General features: G+C 35.6%; 1 protein-coding gene across 2 annotated transcripts in view; it reads right to left on the bottom strand.

The window, feature by feature from the left end:
* Positions 1-22,240, bottom strand: part of Prkg1 (protein kinase cGMP-dependent 1) — a 1,051,642-nt gene that overhangs the window by 181,604 nt on the left and 847,798 nt on the right. For both annotated transcript variants that reach the window (XM_042689193.1, XM_042689194.1), the window contains exons 6-7: positions 9,217-9,294; positions 2,194-2,288 (exon numbers count right to left, since the gene is read on the bottom strand). In XM_042689193.1, coding sequence (XP_042545127.1) covers positions 2,194-2,288; positions 9,217-9,294 — 173 coding nt within the window. The remainder of the gene's footprint in view (positions 1-2,193; positions 2,289-9,216; positions 9,295-22,240) is intronic.

Raw genomic sequence — 22,240 nt, 5'->3', positions numbered from 1 at the left:
GTGTCCTTATAACACTAACAATAGAATTACCGTATGAGCCAACAATCCATTTCTGAATATTTACCTGAAATATCTGAAATCTTCCAGGGATTGCTAAGGTGGATAAGTAAGAACATTCCATGTTTATTGGAGTAATATTCATTATTTGATCAGGGGACCAAACTAAGTGTCCATCAACAAATGATGGAGAAGCTGAATTGAGTAACTGAGAACTGCAAAATTCTGGGATAAATTAGATGATAGTGGAATATTTTTTCAAAGAGCCCATACTCCTTTCTGGCCTCACTAAGTTGAATGTCACAGCAAGAAATGAAAACAAAGCCCTGGAGAATTTTTAGAAATGAAATAAAGTGTAAACCGTGTTATTAGTTTAGCCAAGCACTGGTTGCTCATACTGTAATCCCACCTACTCAGGAGGCTGTGATATGAGGATGTGGTTCAGATGATAGAGAAATAAGGATAGGCTTGAGTACAAAGCTAAATGAGAGCACTTTGAGCCCTGAGTTCAAGGCTCAGTACCAGCACAAAACCAAAAAGGTGTTATTAATTTAAAGAGTCCCCAAAGATATGTACTTCAAAGAAGAAAGGGGGTGAGCAGTATAAAAATCTGTGGCTCAGAAATAAAGTCAGTTGGAAAAAATTAAAAAAATCATTCTTTAAGTAACCGATCTTTGGAGACATTTAAGAAGGTACTAAAATAGATGGGTGATGCTGAACTTAGTAGTGAACACATGAGAGTCAAGTGCAAAAGAAAGAGATGGGTGAGCTGAGAAACCCTGAGGAGGAAAATAGCAGTGATAAATGAAGAGAGGGAGTTGGGTTGGTTATTTGGTAATCCACAGAAGATGGCCATTTAAAAAACCTGTGCAAAATATGCAAAAGAAATTCTTGGCACCTGGCAATTAACAAGAATAATCACACAGCTGAACAGAATGCCATCCTTTTCAAGTTGATATCAAAGACAAACTATTTTTTAGGAAGTTAGGGTTTGGGATTGGTTGGTTGGTTGGTTGGTTGGTTTGACATTTTGCCATGAAAATCTTCTTAATTGTCACCAAAATTCAGTCGCAAACTCTTTAAAAGAAAAATCTTTTGATTTTCAATTAAGACTTATTTTCTAAGTGGCTTAGGCCTATAATCCTTAGCTACTCTGGAGGCTGATATATGAGGATCATGGTCCAAAGTCTCCAATAACCAACAAAGAAAGCCAGGCTGGATGTATAGCTCAACTCATATAGTGCCAGCCTAAGCAGAAATGTAAAGCTATGAATTCATGTCTCAGTATTCACACCCAAAATAGAAAGACATAGCATTCTACATATAATCTCAATTATAAGTTTTGCTTGTGTGTGTGTGTGTGTGTGTGTGTGTGTGTGTGTGTGTGTGTGTGTGTGTGTGTGTGTGTGTGTGGATATGAGTATGTGCTGTTTTTTATTTTGGTTCTACATTTTAAATCATTTTCTTTTCTACAGAGGCACATATCCTTTGACCAATAAAATCAGAATAAATCATTCTATAGAAATATAGTTTATACTAGAAAGATAATTTATATTTCATTCTTTCATGGACCAACCCCAAACATGGTGTTCCTTCCAATTTTGACTTAAGAAAGGTGCAAAGGCAAATGTATGTTCATCAGATAAGGATCAAATAAACTCAGTAAAATAAAAAGTAGATTGTATTTGGTTTTGAATTTTCATAAGGTAATGTGGCCTGAGTGAGATGACTTAGTCAGATATCTTGGTTCCATTTCTGAAGAAATGAAATTAAAAAAATAAAATAAATAAAACTTGCCATTTGATAATGGTTTTAAAAATAAAACCTCCCTAAACTATCTCTTCTCAGTAATTTTAAGCAAAATGCTTATAAAGTAATTTTTCAATGAAGGCACAATTTGAAATAGAATCCAAATTGGTTGTCCTAGCATTTTAGAAGTAAATTATATTACTGTTGCACATATTCTTAGATCAGATACGAATCAGATGAAAAATGAATATCTATTAGCTATTTCATATTCAAAGTGGCATAGTATATGCATATGCACTAAGATGTGTAAAGTCTCATCTATATTTACCAATAATTGAGAGATGTTATTTCACTCTCCTCCCCGTCTTTATCACACAAAACAACCCCCAAACAAACAAAAAACAAACAACAACTCTGTGACCTGTGCTCTACTGTTCTACTGCTTACCCTTGCAAAGCTTTCTCTCCAAACCAGTCTCCTTTCCCTAAAGTTCGAAGAAAGATGGGGTCTTCGCTTGGGGAGTCTTCTCGGGTGACATTAACCTACAAAAAGAAACAATGAAAGTCTAAAACCACCATATGCCAGAATGAGCAAGAAAACACCAAGCAATAAAACTAATTCCATTTATTACTTTTTATAGCATGTTTAGTAAATTGCCACTAGAAGTATCAAAGAATCATTCCAATAAAATCACAATAACTTGCTCTAAGTATTTTTTATTTTTCCAAGTTGTATTTTTTGTAAAAGAAAAGAAAAACAGGAAAAAAGAAAAGAAAGGAAAAAACAAACAGTGGATGGTTATGAAATCTAAATGCTACATATTCCTCACTCCACCCCTATTTTCACTACTTGCTATGGGGCAATCTCTACCATGAATTTAGTTAGTAATCTAGCATTCTTCTCTTTTATGTGTTAATATAGATGTGTTTTAAAACTACATGAGTAATACAAGTAGTACCTATTACTTTTCAATTTGTTTTTCTTCTCATTTTGTTTTAATATATTTGGATTAGATACAAATCTAGTACATTAATTTTATACTAATCTCTCTGTATTATACTATATAAATGTATTTACTTATCCATTTCCTTATAAATTGACATATATATTATGTCCATTTTTTTCTCATGCCATAAATATCTTTTCTATATCTCCACATGCACAACCTAGTTTCTCTAGGATATTGTTCTCTTTTCTCAGATGAATTATTTACTCAAAGGCCTATTTCATATTCTAGAACATTTCGACTTTTCTGCAGACTCTCTGACTATATATCTTATCCTTATGTTCAGCAGGATTCAACAGGATTTCTGGTATTTCCTCAGCATTCGCTATGATTTATAATAAAAACTCAAAAACTGGCATTTTTTAACCAACACCTTCATAACTACAAGATATCTTAGTACAGGTAGGTTTGAAATGTGGTAACAGGAGTTCTTGTCCACAGGAAGGAGGTGGTGCATTCTTGTTGCATGAATTAAAGCAAATAGAGTAAGTTGTACTTTTGTGCTAATTCACTTTTGCCTCAAGCTCTACTAATATGCATAATACTGTTGCTGTATCATCCATTTAATTATTTAAATAATTAAAATTCACCTATCTGGAAAATGTAATGAAGTAAAAAAACTAATTTCTTGAGACAATGCCAGACACTTAAACACATTTAAAACACTATGTTTCAGGTTTCTGAACCTGAGAAATTGGAAGTCAACAACCAGAATTCTTATAATTATTGAGAAGATGCAAGGTGCAAGGAATTCAATTATTATTCTCCACTGATCCATTTGATTACTCACATACACAGTACCTCAAACCATGGAAATTTAGTTCGTAACATTCTTAGTTACCACTAACGTATAGTCTCTATGAAGAGACTAATTTGCATGTAGATGAGGCTTTTATAGATGTAGAAACTTCAAGGGAGAGTCTTATTTTGCTGGGAGTCTTATGTTGCTTTTTTTGATCATTATTATTTTTCCTATGAATATCCTTGTACATGTTTCCTGATAAGTTTGGGTATCAGAAGGGTCAATACTTGTAAATAAAGGATGAGGTTGTTAAGTATACGTATCTTCAGTTTTCTGGATGCTGATGTCTCTTGGCACAAATGTATATTTGTACCATTGATGAATGGAAGCTTGTGTTATCCTGTATGCTTATTGCATTTGATATAGATACCTATGTATATTCATCTATCTTTCTTCTATCTATCTAGTTAGTTATCTATATGTGATTTTGATCTTTTTTTTTCCAGGAACATAGGTAGTAGAAGATATTCCTTGAATATTAATGGTAGAGCAACATTTTCCCATATTAATTGTTGAGCGACTATGTTTCCTAATGGTGATGTGTCTCATCATCCTTGTGCTTTATTTTTCTATTGGATTATCTTTATTTTTGTTATTGTTGATTCCTTAGAGTATGGATTATCTTCTTACTATCTTTATGATGGTAAATTTATAGCCTTTAGCAATTATGAGTAGAAATGCTACAAACATTGATGCAGCTTGTATGTGAATTATATTTTTATTCCTCTATAATAAATACCATAAAAATATTGCTTAGTAGTTTATATTTCATTCTCTCCATCTTCCCAGATAAGATTTTATGAATTTTGTGAAGTCTAATGTCCATTTTTTGCTTTTTTGAATATGTTTTAGGAAACGTGGAGGAGAATTTAACTTAACCTCAGATTATAAAGATATTTTTTCTAAACATTTTATAGTTTTATGTCTTATCATTAAATATATTATTAGTTTTTATTTAATTTTCATGGAAGATAGGAAGTTTAGGTCATTATCTATGGCTTAACATTTGTTCTAACACTATTTATTGGTAAGATTTTCCTTCATTGTTGGCTTATTAAAAAATATATTGTGGGGCTTGAATTCAGGGCTTGGTTGCTATCCCAGAATTTTTCACTCAAGGCTAGTGCACAGCTCACTTCCATTTTTTCTGGTGGTTAGTTGGTGGTGTCTCCTGGATTTTCCCGTCCTGGCTGGTTTCAAGCTATGAGTCTCAGATCTCAGCTTTCTGAGTAGCTACGATTACAGGCCTGAGACACCAGTGACTGGCTAAAGGTTTATAGTTTTTGCTTCTCTTTTGTCCAAGACTAGGACTTGAACTAGGTATCTGATGCTTGTTACTCACTGGCAGACACCCTACCACCTGAGCCATGCCTCTGACACCATTGCTGTTATTTATTGTTTGCAGTTTGTTGCATGTGCTAACTGTAGGTATACTGTAGATTCTATCTGAGAATGCCAATTATACATGCATGCTGCATTTATCAAATGCTTTCATTGTATTGACATGATAATGTGATTTTTCTCTTTCAAGACTGCTAATATAAATTATGAAAATATTTTATTGTAAAAATGCTGTACAGCGGGCTTACAGTTACATGACTAAAGTAATGAGTACATTTCTTGTGGAGCCCTGTTTCCCTCTCCTTTGTTTTTTTTTCCCCTTCCCTCCCCCATCACCCCCACTCCCCCTCTGAAGTTGTAAAGTTCATTTCCAAAATAGTGTCTTGTGAGTCTCATTGTTGCAATGGGTCACCCTGTGTCTTTTTTTCAGCATTTTGTTATTCCCCTTCCCCCACCCAAATTAGATAAATGTATATACAAGATGCAAGGTACCAAAATCAAATACAGTGACAACAGGGATATACCATAGGAGGAAAAACATACAAAAGAAACATTTTTTGGTAATCAAATTATAGTAAAAATTTCATTCATTTGACTACTTTCAATAAGAAATCTAATATTTGTCTTAATTAAAATTAGCTATTTTTTTGTCAGTTGTGGGGCTTGAACTCTAGGTCTGGGCACTGTTCCTGTGCTCTTTAGTTCAAGGCTAGCACTCTACCACTTGAACCACAGTGCCACTTCTGGTTTTCTAGTGGTTTATTGGAGATGAGAGTCTTAGGAACTTTCCTGCCAAGCTGAGATCTGATCCTGAGTAGTTAGGATTATAAGTATGAGCCATCAGTGTCCAGCCTAATTTTAATTTATATAGCAAATGAGATTAATGACCATTATATTAGTTTCTATATATAACAGAACAACTTTATTAGCAAGGAAAAATTACTGGACAATGGTGATCTATCTAAACTTTTTAAAATTTTAATAACGTATCTGCTTATATTAAAAACAAAAGTTACTAAAATATCTTATTTACTTTTTCATTTCTATATAATAAATCCTTTTGTTGATTCACAATAATTGGCATGTCTATGACCACCATGGTGATAATATGCACACATCATTTTTTTACCTAAAAATGGTTATTTCTCATGTTTCATTGTTATCTTTACCTAGCATGTGTAGGCATATACTAACTAAACTTCCAAAACAGAAGACTTGCCATATTCAGAACCACTTAACATTGTGTTAGGCCAATATGATTAATGACCATATTTAAAAACTTACTGATTCTAATGAGCAACGCATATGATTTTAAATAGTGTGCAACAGACAAAAAACATTTAATCACAGTTCCTTCTAATGTGAACATGCAAAGTACACTGACATATAGAACCAAAGAAAAAGTCAGTTGTATTGGAATGATTATCAGATTACTGAAATTTTCTTTACTAACCTTGTTCAATTTTTGATTCAATTTATTTAGGAAGACAAATGTTTTTTGATGCAACATCACTTTGGGGATAGTTGTAGAATTTTTTGGTGTTTCTCTTCATTGTGGAAGGAGGAAGCCATGTTTCCAGGTAAATGGAATGGTCTCACAAAATAAGACAGAACTAAACGGGCATGAGTGGCTCATGTCTGTAATCCTACCTACTCAGCAGTCTGAGAGCTGAGGGTCATAGTTTAAAACCAGCCTGGCTAGACAAACTGAGAGACCCTTATCAACAAATAAAACTGGAAGTGGAGGTCTGGCTCAAATCCACATGTTGAAAAAGCTGAGCCAGAGCGTGAGGCTCAGTGGCACAAGAGAACTAACTCAGCTTCCACTTAAAGCAACAGCAACAACTACTATACATATCACTGTCACCGCATCCTTTCTTAAAGTTGTAAGAGTTCACTTTGTGCAGGCTTAGTGGGGGAAAACAAGTATTTCAATGTTTACATCATAGTGTTTCTCTGTGTGGAAGTGCTTAATGGGAAAATACTAGTTATTTTACACTTAAGTAAATGGATCTGGACAAAAGGAAATCTACATGTAACTTTGCATGCTGTATTTTGTGACTCCTACGGCAGCATTTCATCAGACTATTTTCATCCACCTTATAAATTTAATAAATGAATACATAAAACAGGTTTATACTAGTATATCTAACACCTGCAATTTTAGAAAATTCCAATTCCACAACTGCTGTCTGCTGACCTTAACTTAAAACTTAATCTTTAGTTTACCTAATTAATCTTTAACTTAAGCTTAACATTCCTATCCCATACAACTGGAGTTGAAATATGCTCATCTGTTTATGTAGTCATTTTGATGCATTAGTATTAGAATTCACATAATAATATATGAACTAATATAATTAGGAATCATAGCAAGGAATATGTGAGATCTGAGAAACTAGGGGAAAATCTATGCTAGACTATCTCTCTCTCTCTCTTTCTCTCTCTCTCTCTCTCCACACACACACACACACACACACACACACACACACACACACACACACACACACACCCTGTGTTTTCAGACACAGTCTAATACATCTCTATTATTTCTTTCCTAGAACTCCAATATATTGCTCTAAAGTATTATCAATTGGCTAGTTCCTGTGTCATTTCCATGCTCTTTCTATACATATATATTGCAAAACTCAAAAAGCACCTCTGGTGCACCTGTTTCTTGTAACTATTAATTCCATTAGACTATGCTAGAAATTTGCAATAATAAAGTGGTCACAAAAGCCTTTGCAGAGTCATCTCAGTGGGCAATCACACGATTACCATATAGCAAAGAATCAGCAATGCTGTAAAGCAAAATCTAAATTTTTCTTCTGACCAACCGGTGTACCTCTATGAAGATTTTCAGTTCCACTGATTCTTTAGTCAGTGTTAATCAATAAAAACTTAGATCTACAGCACAACATATAAACAGTTTCCTAGCTTCTAGCATTGCAAAATACAGAATGTAATTTTATCCCAAACTGTGTTCAAACATGTCATTTCAATAAGCAGGATAAAACTACAATTTTTCATCATTATAGTATAACATGTCATTGATTAAGCATTGACATGCATATTCTCAATTTGAAATTAGTTCACAAAATAATCTAAGATTAAGTCCAATAATACTTGTGATCTTTTACTTGTCCTGTTTACTGTGGCACTGTACATCATTCTATATAAACTATAAGTTGCCACAATCACTTATTTAATGAGATTGCAAAATAAATTTACTTAATTTCTAGATGCATCAACTCTTCTTAAGAAAATCAAATAGGGACTGGGAAGGTGGCTCAGTGCTAGAGTGCTTGCCTTGCATGCATGAGAACCTGAGTTCAATTCCTCAACACCACAAAAGCAGAAAAAGCCAGAAGTGGCGGTGTAGCTCAAGTGGTAGAGTGCTAGCCTTGAGCTGAAGAGCTGAGGGACAGTGCCCAGGCCCAGAGTTCAAGCTCCATAACCAGCAAAAAAAAAAAGAAAGAAAAGAAAGAAAGGAAGGAAGGAAGAAAGAAAGGAAGGAAGAAAGAAAGAAAAAAAGAGAAATATATAATCACCTCTACCTGCATTTCTCTTTTTCAACACATAATACATAGGGTAGAAATACTTTCTACAAATAACAAGACAAACATAAAAGTAATAGTACAATAACAAATGAAAAAGTAAAAGAATTTGGAGTATTTACAATACTATTGTATTTGAGCATTGATCTAGACATGTTTTTTTCCAATTTACTTTCTTAGTTTTTAAGAAAAAAAAACTATAGCAGACTCATATTTTTAAACTAAAATAATATAAGAAAGAAAACATCATTTTTCATTAAAAACCAGTTTCCTCTATTTTAATCCCTCTTCTTATACTCAGCCATTTTCAGTAGCTTCTTATTATTCTCTTGATATTCTTTATAATGCCCTAATACAACCTGAACATATTGATATTGGAATATTAAGAAGTTTGTCTAAAGGAGACTCGAATGTTTCACAGCAAATTCAAATTTAGCTAACATGAATTTTAACACCAGGTGCCTCATTAGAGTGACATTACTACCGTTAAAGACTGAATTGATTTTTTAAAGCACCCCCAGTATTTTTTAACAAATAGCTGTAATGATGGAGAGTTTTTGTGCATGCACACTTAGAGCATCATCTAGTACCATGATTATTAGTATCAGCCTGCTTCCTAGTTTTCAACGTTTCACTCTTCCTTACTTCTATGTCAATTTTTGGAAGATAAATTCATAAATATGCATATGATAAATTCATAAATATGAGGATGGAAGAAGTCCTATAGCAAAAGATTGAGCATGTGTATTTCTGTGTTAACTTACTGTTCCTTTGCTGATGATGAAGAAGGTGTCCCCCCTTGCACCTTGCCTGATGATATACTCTCCATTTTCATAATGGGTCTGAAAAACAGGAACAGAAATAGAAAATATTTTAGCAAAAGAGTGATCAACCAAACAGCTGAACTTCTTCAAATATCAACCCCCTGGGAGGCATGCATCATGATGGAATTTAACTCAAGCTTAGAATCCATCATGATGTAAGAATGAATAATAGTCAATAAATATAGTAATTACACAGATATCACATCTCTACTGTTCATTTGGTAAGTTTTGTGAATGCCATTTTCCAGAGTGATTATCTTCATGTCTTTAAATTCATCCATTTCAATTGTTCGATGAAAAATTGCTTTCTCCTATCTACCAAGCATGAAACAAAATAGCAGTGCAGCTAATTAAACTGCTTTTTCTGTATTACTTTCTTTGTCATTCTCTTCTGGTTGAGTAGCCTCATCATGGTAGATTTTTTTTTCTGAGAAATTATTGGAACATCTAAAGATCCTCAACTCTAGGTTGGCCTTCGGTGTGGGTTAGATGGCCCCTGATACTTTTAAAGGCACCACATAATGCCTTAATGATCTGATCTGGTCCAGCATCTGTCCAGCAAAAGCCACAAAATGAAGAACAAGGGAAGGCTGCAAGAGGATTATGACAGTGAGTCAGTATTCTGACCTGGATATTATCACTAAGACCAATCCCAGGGTGAAGATTACTCCAAAAGCAATTTCCATAAGTAGAGGTGTACTGCTGAGTCAGAAAGTACAACAGAAAAATGATCCAGTGCCATCTGGACCTTCCCCTCTCTATAGCTCAGCAGGGTCATCATATCTTGGGAAAGAAAACAATGCTGAGCAAACAGGTTCATGGAATACATGTAATATCCATTAGGTTGATGGCTACTGCCTTAACACTTTATATTATGGCTCTTAAAATTACAGTTTATTCATCCTTGATATAGAAAATGCTATTATTTTTGTTTCTAGAATGCTAACATATTACCTAATGTATCACTTGTTTTTTTTTCACTCAAAAGTAGTTCATTTTCCTAGCAACAAGTTTTCTTTATATATTTTTTATTGTAAAAATACTGTACAGAGGGGTTACAGTTATATGAGTAAGGTTATGAGTCCATTTCCTATTGAGCATTGTTACCCCCTCCTTTTTTTTCCCCCTACCATCCCTTTCCTCCCCACATCCCCAACTCCTCTCCCCCGCCCAAGTTGTAAAGTTTGTTTTCAACATAGTGTCTTGTACATTTCATTGTTACAATGGGTCAACCTGTATCCTTATTTCAGCATTTTGTTATTTATCTTCTCCTCCCCGAATTATAAAAATGTATATACAAGATGCAGGGGACCAACATCAAATACAGTTTAGACAGTGGTTATACCATGGGGGAAGAACATACAAAAGAAACAAAAAAATCACATAGTACATTGTAAATATTTTAAAAACAACAGCAAGAAAGAAAAAACCTCTTGTGTCCCTATCTTGGGTTCATTTCGCTTAACATCATCTTAAATGGTCATATGTACATAGCTTTTGAACTAACAAAGTCTTCAACCTTCTAATCTCAATGCCAAGATGTTATACACAATCTGATATGTGCTATTCAATACTATTTACATTTTAAGTACACATTTATAAATACCTACAAATTATGTATTTCTATACAAATACTCATTTCTCAATAAAAGTAGAATCATAGATTCTATATTATTCCACTGGTCTGTTCCATCTAACAAGCATATCCATGTTCAATGTTTACATATTGATGAATTAAAATGGAAGCATCTTTACAACAAGTAGATTCGATAAATGAAATGGTCACAGTCAATTTTCATATATTCATTTCACACATCCAAAAACTCTGAAGTTCTCTAAGTAAGAGCTTTCCTATAGACACAGATCATACAAAAATGAATTATATAAAATCTCCTTATAGCACATTTATTGATCTTCTTCCTTTGATGGTGTAAATATTTTATAGCTCCATTGTCCCATGTAGTAGTTGCTTGCTACTTGGGGCTACTGAGCAATTAAGATATTTCTTAATATATTTAATTTTAACTAATGTAAGTTACATAGTCACAGGTGGTTTAGAGTTCCAGAATTCAGACAATACAATCAGTAGTTAGACATGATCAGCAAGGAGTTACAGTTTAGTAGTTGGGCCAAGGGTAAAAAATCATATTTCCCCTTGTTGATGTTTTTTTCTTGTGTGAATGCAACACTCAGATGTCTCTCTTTCCCTTTCTTCACTTGCACCAGAGGAGATGGCATGATGAAATAATTGATGTATGAGAAAGTAATTAGCTATATCTGCTCATCTTGGCTTCTTATCTCTTCACTGTGGGAGGGAATCCCATGGAAGGACTGCATTGTCTGCTCATTGTCTGCTGCTTTTCTGGATGCTCTTCTCCCCAGCTAGTGATAAGATGGGTAATTCTGTCCCATTAAATGACCCAGTTGGGACATATACTTTATTCTCATACTAAGCTACATCCTCTGACTCAGACTTTATTAGTAATAATGTTCACGTGTTTGCTTCATCTAGTCTTTACTTTTTTTTCTTTTCTTTTTTTCCTGTAAGTCATGGGGCTTGAACTCTGGGCATGGGCACTATCCTTCAGCTCTTCAGCTCAAGTCTAGCACACCACCACTTGAGCCACAGCGCCGCTTCTGGTTTTCTGAGTAGTTTATTGGAGATAAGAGTTTCACAGCTTTTCCTGCCTGGGCTGGCTTTGAACCGCGATCCTCAGATCTCAGCCTCCTGAGTAGCTAGGATTACAGGCCTGAGCCACCAGCACCCAGCTCCTTTACTTCATGTTATTTCTCACTTTGCTCCTGATCCAAGACTGCTCCAAAACTTCAAAATATTCCAGAATACATAGTGCTATAATATAGGTAATTGTGGAAGAACACAGTCTTGTGAACACTTGACTCTTTCCAAGTTATCTATGGAGGATCTTTGAGCTCCCCATTGAGAAATAAGAAAGAGATTGTGGGGGGCATATGTAATTTATAATATCACATTATATTAGTGGATATAGAATTTCTTCTGTAAAATGAAAATATACACCTTGAGATGTGGAGAATTCTTAGCTCCTCCAAGATCATTTCTCTCATTTATTTGATTTCAGAAACATCTCCATGTCTATGGGTTAGTTGTTTTTTTTTAAGCAAAAGGTCATTTGTAGTATATTAAAAGATATGAACATGAGGGTTTCCTAACTCCAAAAGTATTGGCATTGTGATCATGCTTTCTGTAGGGAGTTTTACTCTATCTCCTGTACTGACATAGTCTTTAATAACAACCTTGGACTCTGCCCATCTGGTACCAGTAGTACCCCAAAATCCCAGTTGTGAATACCCAGCGTGTCTCCAGACATTGCTAATTACCTAGCTGGGAGCAAGTCTTCCCTCAGTTAAGAGCAAGTCTTGTAATGATTTCATATTTCTAATCTCTCCATTTCAAAGAGTTGAGTTAGGCAGAAATACCCATACAGAGCTCAGTTAATTCAGAGAATTTATCTAATACCCTTACTGCCTTGTGAATGAGTTTCTTCACTCAGTATTCATAATCATCCTATCAGTTTAATTCATGTACCCAGGCATGCACTGAAACATGTTTTCATCCTGCATAAGCTCATAAAACCCAAGTGTCCAGAGAAGAGCCTGTGGGACAGTGGCCAAAGGCAAGCTAAGAATGGAAAGGGTAAGACTGTAAGAGTTGTAACACCAGGGCTATAATGACTATGATAATCTGAAATGTTCAGTTGCACCTGAGGGGAGCATGCTGACTCTTGGAGTTTCTCTAATTATTTTAATCAAACACCAGCAATTTCATCTTTTGTTTTTTGGAGATCACTTTTGCAGCTCCACCATTTTCTTATTTCAAATTAAATCACAGAGGTGTACAGAACTTCAGAGAATAAACCTTAGCAAACTAGGCGTCTCTTTTAAAAGCCTCCAATATTTGTTGGGACAATGAGTAGGTTCTCCACCATGGCATACGAGGTTGTATGCCACAGTTTCCAGTCTCTTCTTACTTTCTCCATTTTGTCCTGTCCAACTCACTCTCCCAGGTCACCAGGTCTCAACCACACCACCACCAGGCATACACTCTGAAGGACAAATATAACCACCAGAAGGCTTTAGGCCCTTGCAAAAGGCAGCCTACCCAAGGACTGGAATTCAGCTAGTTCAACACATTCATATCATCTTCAGCCATGCACACTTAGGTAACCCTACATGAGCACATGTGCAGTCTGGTATAGCCATCCCTGGCCAGATAACCTTTTGTCTATTGTAGTATAAAGAGGCACCATTGCTGGACGGGGCAGTTGAGGAATTATGGAGTTATGCGTTGTGCAGCTGCTGCTGGAAAAGAGAATGCAAACCTGCGAACAAAATGAAGCCAATATTTCTGTGCAGTCTGTGAGTTTATTCTGGGATGGGACAGTCAACAATATGGTCTCGATGCTGCTGTTACTACTAACTATAAGTCTATGAACAGGAGAGCCTGTGAATAAAAGCATAACCATCCTTTCCTATCATGCCTCAAATCTTTCTCTGGCCTGCCAGAATTGGAGAATCTGAAAATTTACAATACACACTCCCATTGTCACACCCCTCACACTTTCCCAAGTAACCTGGCTACCTGAAGTCTTCCTGATACATAATTTGACAGTACTAACTGGCTCTCATTCATTGCCTTTTAAGGTCTATGAAGCAAACATATTTGTCTGGTTCTGTTCCTTGTATCCCTATTACCAAATATATTCTCTGGAATAGAGGCTCAACAATTAATTGCGTGAATAAAACAGTCTTCATCAATCCACATCTTTAGCATTGACTGTAGTCATCTCATTGAAAAGGTTTCTACACAATTTTCATCCCTCATTTCCACTGTTATTTCCCTATCCTAAGACAAAAATCATATGCTTTACTTTTGAAATGTCCTCTTATTTGGTGTCCCTGTCTCTGATCCATCCATTTTTCTGTCTGAAACCAGTATGACTTTTCAAATAAGAAATAAACTAGAATCACTTGATGGGCTAAACTATTTGAATGATTTATTACCACATTAACACCATAAATGATTTCATTTAGTGTGATCCATCCCTTACTTAAGTATCCATCCTAGCCCTTGTCCTTCCTTCCAACCTTGTCTTTCTTTTGGAGCTTTGTATTGCCAGGCCAGCCCCTTCCTTAGAATATTGGTTTCAACAGATCCTTTGGTTACAACACTCATCTTCAAGATCTTTGGTATCTTGTTCCCTTTACTGGAGCACCAAAAAAGGTTTATCCTTACTACATGAACCACAACACTTTCATCTGCCTGATGCAGCTATGAGGGCCTTGTCTCTTCTGAAGGACCTTTTTGTTTTGGGATTCCTGGGATTGCTATGTAAATCAGATTGACTCTCACTGGATAGTACAAAATACCAGGCAAGTCTGGGCCCCAAACTGACCAGTTATGTGTGGGTAGATCCTGATGACACAAAGTTCAACTTCACCAAAAAGATCTGGAGTTGATTCTTACAAATTCCAAAGCTTCCGAAATCGGTAAGTGTGAAAGTCCCCAGGGTGAGAAGTACCTTACTTTAGACAATAAATATATGACTAGCATCTGAAGGTAATAAACCAGTTAGCTGAATAAGAGGCAGAAGAGTTTTATGGTAGTGTCTTAGGCAGCATGGATTGACAAAAGGATAAATATTACCTGCCATTGGCCCAAGTGTAGCTTCCTAATGGGATTGTCCCCATGAATAGGACATATTGACGGTTTTGCATTCTTGCAGGATTAAAGGAAAACTATAACTCCAACTGTTACTGTGACCCTTCTTCATTTCAGCTCATTAAACATGCCATGAACTCTTCTCAGCAGGCTACAGTGTGTTGTACTTTTTAGTGGAATAGGAAACATTGAGTGAATCACTTCAGTTATAAACTATCAGAGTTTTATGTGAATACTTATGCGGAACTAGACCCCACTGTTAAATCTATTATATCTTACTGTACAAACCCTACTTTGATATTTAAAAAGAAACAGAATAGTACTTTTCTTTCTTCACAAAAGTTACACTTTCAGAATAGTGTAGTAGCTTAATTTGTATATCAAATCACTTTTTACCACTAGAAAACATTTGTACTATTTTTCTTTTCATTTTTGAATAACTTCACTTTTGAAATGGTATGCTCAGGTTGAAAACACTAACCTTTCTCTTAAAGGTCATACAATCTCCACCTAAGCAAATGATACCACATCCTGGCTAACTCTTTCTTTCTTAACTGACTCTCTGGTTTAATCCTTTTTACTCACCACCTTGTCTCCCCTGAGTTCTGACAAAACAAAGTGATGTGTGTTTATATTTTTGTGAATCCAAATACTGAGTCTCTGACTAACATCTAAAATGCCAAATGGTAGATATCCATTCACAGTGTGCACTCATTTTGTGCTTTCCTAAATCCCAAACTTTCTTGTACTCTTTGGTGGCAAGATCACATCATTATCCTTTAAGGCTTTTTAACACCTTCAGCATTTATGACTCAGAGACAGCTGTTGGCCCAGCATTGGTTATCTGAACTAACTGAATCCTTACTCTGAATATCATACAAAAGAGGAGGAAAATCTAAGCTGAAATTCCACAAATGCTTGGATATTGTATTATGGTTAATTGAGGTCTTCAGCAACATATTTTCCAAAAGGATTTTCAAGCTCCTGTTTTGCATTCAGAAATTGTGAACATTTTCATAGAGCATAATGATTCAGAGAGATATCAAGTCAGGCCCGCAAAATGCTGAAAAGAAACTCTCTAAAAGGAACAGTTCCTTTTAGCCCAGTTCATTTCACAACAGATTAAAACTGTTTGGAGCATAGACAGGCAGGCATTCTCATCCCGTGTAATTAAACTATAACTCAAATTTAACAATTTGATCTATAAAGGCAATTACCTTTGGCAGTACTTGGAAATTGTTTGCCTTGACAGATTATGAGACATGTCACTGAGAAGCAACACAATTTAGTATTTCAGAGCCACCATCTGAAGTATAAATATGCCTTGAAGTTACCAAAATAAATACAGTACACAAAAAGAAAAAGAAAAGAAGAAAGATTAATCACAGTTTCTCATGAACAGTATCATAGAAATAATGAAACCAGTCAAAAGTATTATGACTCACCCAATACTTTACTTTGTTCTTTTCCCCATTAAGAAAGTGATATTTAATGTAAAGGTCTTTTTCAGGCATTGACAACAATGGAGAAAGCATAGAGGATTTGTACTGCATGTTGTGGGGGGAGGGGTGTGAAGGTGGTTTACAGGATTTACACAGTGAGAATATTTGGTTTCTGTATAGGCTGCTCTGAGATAGGACTTTTCCAAGCTGAGATTATACAATCATTTATGATCCCTTTCTATTTTATTCCTCTGTATGACAGACAACCAGGCACAGTGGTACATGCCTATCATTGTAGCACTCTAGTTCAAGGCCAGCCCAGACCACATAGTAAGGAGGTTTTCACAAAATTAAAAATTAATTCAGAGGTAAAAGAAGATGCTACTAGTGTATTTTCTAATGTGTCTTCTGGTATTTACTGGAACTAATACCAAATGTGATATACAACATATTTGACACTGGTCATTTTAGGGACACTCCCCAGTCAGAAAGGGTTACAGGGCTAGCAAAGGTGCCAAATATCCCTTTAGTCTGAAATTACTATTTGGAGCCATTTTGTGTCACAGTCCAGCGCAGCAACTAAAGTATGCAGGCCACACTGTCTTTCATGGCCCTCTCCTATTATGGAGCACTTTTTAGGTACCTTGTTTCTTTCTTTATTGCTAGCTAGACTGTTAGCTCTGACATCCCTCCACCTTAGCACTGTTCTAATACATCAAATTCTAAGTCAGGTCATTTCAATAAACAAATGAATAGGTAACAAGGCACTCACAGATAAGAAGGGAGGAGATGCCAGGAGGAAAGGGCAGTGCAGGGAGGTGGTAAAGGAGAGGGAATTGAGGAGTGGGGGAAAGGGAAGGGGAGAAGGAACAAGGGAGGGGACCAGAGGGGAGGGAAAGAGAGAGGGGAGGGGAGGAAGAGGAACAGGGAAAAGGAGAGGGACAGAGAACATTATACAGAGAGAGTGATGGAATTCTTAGTATTTCTGGAGCTGAAGTTTGGACATCACCTGAGAGTTGAGTTACATAAGCGTTCTTACATGCTACACTCTCTTTGACCTATCCATTCGTGGAAGGAATCACCAATGGATTTTAAATGTAGAAGGAACAGGAGGTAAGGAAGAAAAAAATCAGGTAAAGAGTGGAACATAGCAGCTTCTCAAGTACTTTTTTGTTTTTTAATGAATTCATGAATCCCTCAAAAATAAATGTTCTCCTGTAAATGGTAAATATATAGTGGGGAACGCAGGTTTAAATTGGAGTCAGTTTATAGCAGGGCTATCTGAGGATGTGCAATATCCACATAGCAAGTAGGCAGTCAGGCTGCTTCAGAGCATCTATGGGTGGGAGACACACAGTTCAGCTTCTGAAATTGATTGCTTACTAATACCATTAAGAAAGTTTAAGGGGGCCAATTTCCAGGTTTTTCTCAAGTGGATTTAATTCGATCCCGTAGAGCAAGGACCTAGTATTCACTAAAGTTCTCCAAGTTATTACAGTGGTCATTCATGGCCAAGAACCTCATATAAAAAGCACCAGCCTCAGACATACATTGACCTAATAAAAAGTTTTCTTTCCAGTAAAAAGCATCGACTGTGAATTTTTGGATTTTACTTCCCATTGCCAATTTATTTCACACACACACACACACACACACACACACACACACACACACACACCTATGAAAGGCACAGCCCTAGTGTTTCTCTGAGGTACCTTCTCCGAGGAATTTTAATAAAAGCTATTCCATTTCCCTCAACCTTTAGGTTGAGTATGAGTTTGGTGTAAAGGATATTTCTGAGTCCAAATACAGTAAGTGACCAAATTGGCTATTGAAAGAAATTCCTTTGCATACATTTAAATCCTAGCTGCAAAGAAGAGACAAAGAATGTAATGTTTGTTTGTTTTTCCATTTTGAAATATTAATGTACATTTTTCTTTAGTTTTGCAGGGGAGATCGAGACAAAATAAGTGAGGATAAGTACTTCTACCTTGCACATTAGTAATCCTGTAGAAAAACAAGAGATACAATCCCAGGCCTCTGCACAGGACTTTTTCTGAGAGGCTCCCAAAGTGATCAATTGGCAGAATTTGGAGGACTTGAGGTTTCATATCCATGCCTTACATGTAGCAGGAACTTTGTTTCAATTTTAGTTTTTTAACCTGGAATTTCACTGTCCTCAAGACAAGTCAGATTATTTAAGTCTGGGGAAATATTTTGTCCCATATTTAGGCTAGATAACACTACTGCTAATTCTTTTTTTTTCTTTTTTGTTTTTTGCTAGTCCTAGAGCATGAAATCAGGGCCTGGGTAGTGTCCTTTTTTTAGTGTGCTCAAAACTATTCCTCTACAGGTATGGCTTCCCTTATTTGCAATTACTAGTATATCTCTAGTATAATCTTACACATAAGCAGAAAAGGTCAAAAGCTATGTACATATGACCATATAGGATGATACTAAGTGCAATGAACCTTAAGATATGGACACAAGATGTTGTATCTTTGTCGCTCTTGTTTTTAGTGTACTATGTGATTTTTTTTGTTTCTTTTGTATGTTCTTCCCCCATGGTATAACCCCTGTTTCCACTGTATTTGATTCTGGTGACCTGAATCTTATATATACATTTTTTTTTCTAATTTTGGAAGGGGAAGGAAAAGAACAAAATGCTGAAATAAGGATACAGGTTGACACAATGTAACAATAAGATGTATAAGACACTATGTTGAAAACAAACTATACAACTTGGAGTGGGGGAGGAGGAGTTGGGGAGGGAAGGGATGGTAGGGAAAAAAACAAAGGAGGGGGTAACAATGCTCCATAGGAAATGTGCTCATTACCTTAATGTGTTCATTACCTTAATGTGCTCATTAACTGTAACCCCTCTGTACAGTATCTTTACAATAAAACATATACATACATATATATATATGTATGTATGTATGTTTGGCTCTGCTACTTGAGCCAAACACAGCTGTACTTTCAGTTTTGGGGATTTTTTATTTGTTTCGATGACTAATTGATGAGCAGAATTTCATGGACTTTCCTGTCTGTTATGGCTTTGAACTGCGATCTTCAGATGTCAGTTTCCTGTGTAGCAGGAGGTATGAGCCACCAGTGCCCAGCTTTACTGATAATTTCTAAGACATCCTTACATACCAAGAAACATATTGCACCAATATCCCTGAATTCTGGATAGTACATGAGTTAGAAATTGTTAGAAAATAATCTGTAGTGCTCAATATGTCAAAATCAATTCTAAGCACATACTGACAATTTTCTGAAGCAAACATACCTTAGGGCAAAAATAAACTAACTTCCCCAACAACACTCCTGAGATCCATTTAACACAATCAAGAGATTACAAACAGCCCAAATTAAACCTTAGGTGCAAGTTACAAAGAACAGTGAAATATAACTTTTTCCTTTCCTCCCAGAAACCATGCTTAAGGGTAAGGGGTTGGAAAGGAGATAACAAAAATCCTAGCAGTGGCACAACTGTAGAGAAAGAAGACTAAGGAAAAAGATTGACAAAAAGGTAACTGACTGATTTAACTTTGTGTGTGGTACATAATAGATATACATAAATAAATCTTGGTGGAAATTAAAGGCCTCAGGCTTACAGAACTCTGTTCTAAAAACATGTGAGTGCTTGAATATAATACAATGTAGGGACAAGAACTGTGTGTCTGAGAGCAGAAAAGTAAAAGCATATAGAACTTTAAGTGTTATAATATGAAAATGCAACTCGCTTGAGCTGGGCATTCTGGACATTTTCTCATAAACATATCAAGAACAAAAATCCTTGAAAGGAAATATTTACAAACTTTATGGCTATTTTCTGATGTGTCAGTCTTAGATTGATAAAATATTCCAATTTGGCCTATTATTTATTTATTTTTGCTTCATGTTAGACTAGTTTAATCACCCATCTTAAAGACCTTTCTAATGTAGCAAGTTACTATTGTAGGCATTAGTGCAAAGTTGTTAAGTAATTCCCTTCTTATTTCTTTCTGGAAATTATTTTATACTTATCAATTTGGACAGAGTAGAGTAGCAAACGAATGCAATTTTCTGGGTTTGTACAGAAAAGTTGTCCTTATCTTGAGCGGTGTATTAAAAATAAAATATGGTTGAACTGAAGACATGGCTCAAGTGTGAGAGTGGCAGCAGAGAGCAAAATGTCAAGCAAGAGAGTGAGGCCCTGAATTCAATTCCTAATACTGAGATACACAAAAACATCCTGTATAGTAAGATACAATCATGATGTTGCAATTGGATTTAACATGCAATTTGTCTAATATTAATGTTCAACTTTAAACAATTCAAGTTTTCATTAAAAGTTAGGCCAGCAAATCTACAAAGCTGTGAATGAATATAGAGTAATAAAGTTATAATGAATCAATACCATAATACAGCAAGTCATACAATGTTTTATTATGTCTAATAAAGAATCATAAATAAAGAGATGATTAGAAGGAATAACATGGCAATGGGCAAGAAGAAAAAGATATATCTGTCTCACCTTCTCTTAACCTTAGCTCTAATCCTGTTATATTCAGAGTAAAACTTATACTTTAAGCTATCTTTTAGAATGTTTCAACCTGGCTACACATTTCAGTTGCCTGAGGAATTTCTCCATTCTGCTATCACTGTCATTATCACACATACAACTAATTCAATTTGATAAATAATTCAAATAATGTAGATAATGTGAAACATCCAGTTGAAGTGTACAAACCACTGATTTCACTCTCAAAAGAAAAATAGCTACCATTAAAGAATTTCTTTTGAATTATTTTAGGTATATTCATAGCCACCCCGCCCTCTACACATCCATATCCTTACAGAAATTTTCACATATGAAATGTATAATGCATATTGATCACTAATGGACTTGTTACACTTAAGAGTGAACTCTCATCGCTTTCTATATCAGCACATGGAGCTCTATCTCATTAGTTATTTTTTTAAGATTAAGTACTTTCCTGTTGGTTCAAAAGGTATTATCTCGACCCAGAAATACAACAAATCAAAGAAAGGTTGGACAAATGGGATTGCATGAAACTGCAGAGCTTCTGCATAGCAAAGGACATAGCTAGCAATATCAGTAGAAAGCCCACAGACTGGGAGAAGATCTTCGCTAGCTATACAACAGACAAGGAACTCATATCTAAAATATACTTAGAATTCAAAAAACTAAGCCACCCAAAAACAAATACTCAAAGAAACAACTGCCCCATTAATAACTGGGCTAAAGACTTAAAGAGAAACTTCTCAAAGAGGAAAGAAGGATGGCCAATAGACACATGAAGAAATGCTCAACCTCTCTAGCCATAAAATAAATGCAAGTCAAAACAACATTGAGATACTACCTTACCCCAGTTAGAATGACTATAATCAAGAACTCTAATAACAACAGATGCTGGAGGGGATGTGGACAGAAGGGAACCGTACTGCATTGTTGGCGGAAGTGTAAACTTGTTCAGCTACTCTGGAAAGCACTATGGAGCTTCCTCAAAAGATTACACATAGAGCTCCTCTCTGACCCAGCAATTCCACTTTTGGGAATTTACCCAAATGACCACATAGCAAGGCCATACTAAAGCTATCAGCACAACTATGTTTATCACAGCATTATTTACCATAGCTAAGATATGGAAACAACCCAGATGAGCCTCAGTAGATGAGTGGGTCAAGAAAATGTGGAATTCTATGCTTCTGTCAGAAAGAACGACACCATCCGAGCTCTTGTTAGGAAATGGAAAGACTTGGAAAAATTCATATTAAATGAAGTTACCCAGTCCCAAAGAAATTTAGGTCCCAT

The sequence above is a fragment of the Dipodomys spectabilis genome, unplaced genomic scaffold (assembly GCF_019054845.1).
Source record: "Dipodomys spectabilis isolate Male_0828 unplaced genomic scaffold, ASM1905484v1 ptg000125l, whole genome shotgun sequence".
In the NCBI taxonomy this organism is placed as follows: Eukaryota; Metazoa; Chordata; class Mammalia; order Rodentia; family Heteromyidae; genus Dipodomys; species Dipodomys spectabilis.
This window is presented reverse-complemented; position numbering and strand designations above follow the sequence as displayed.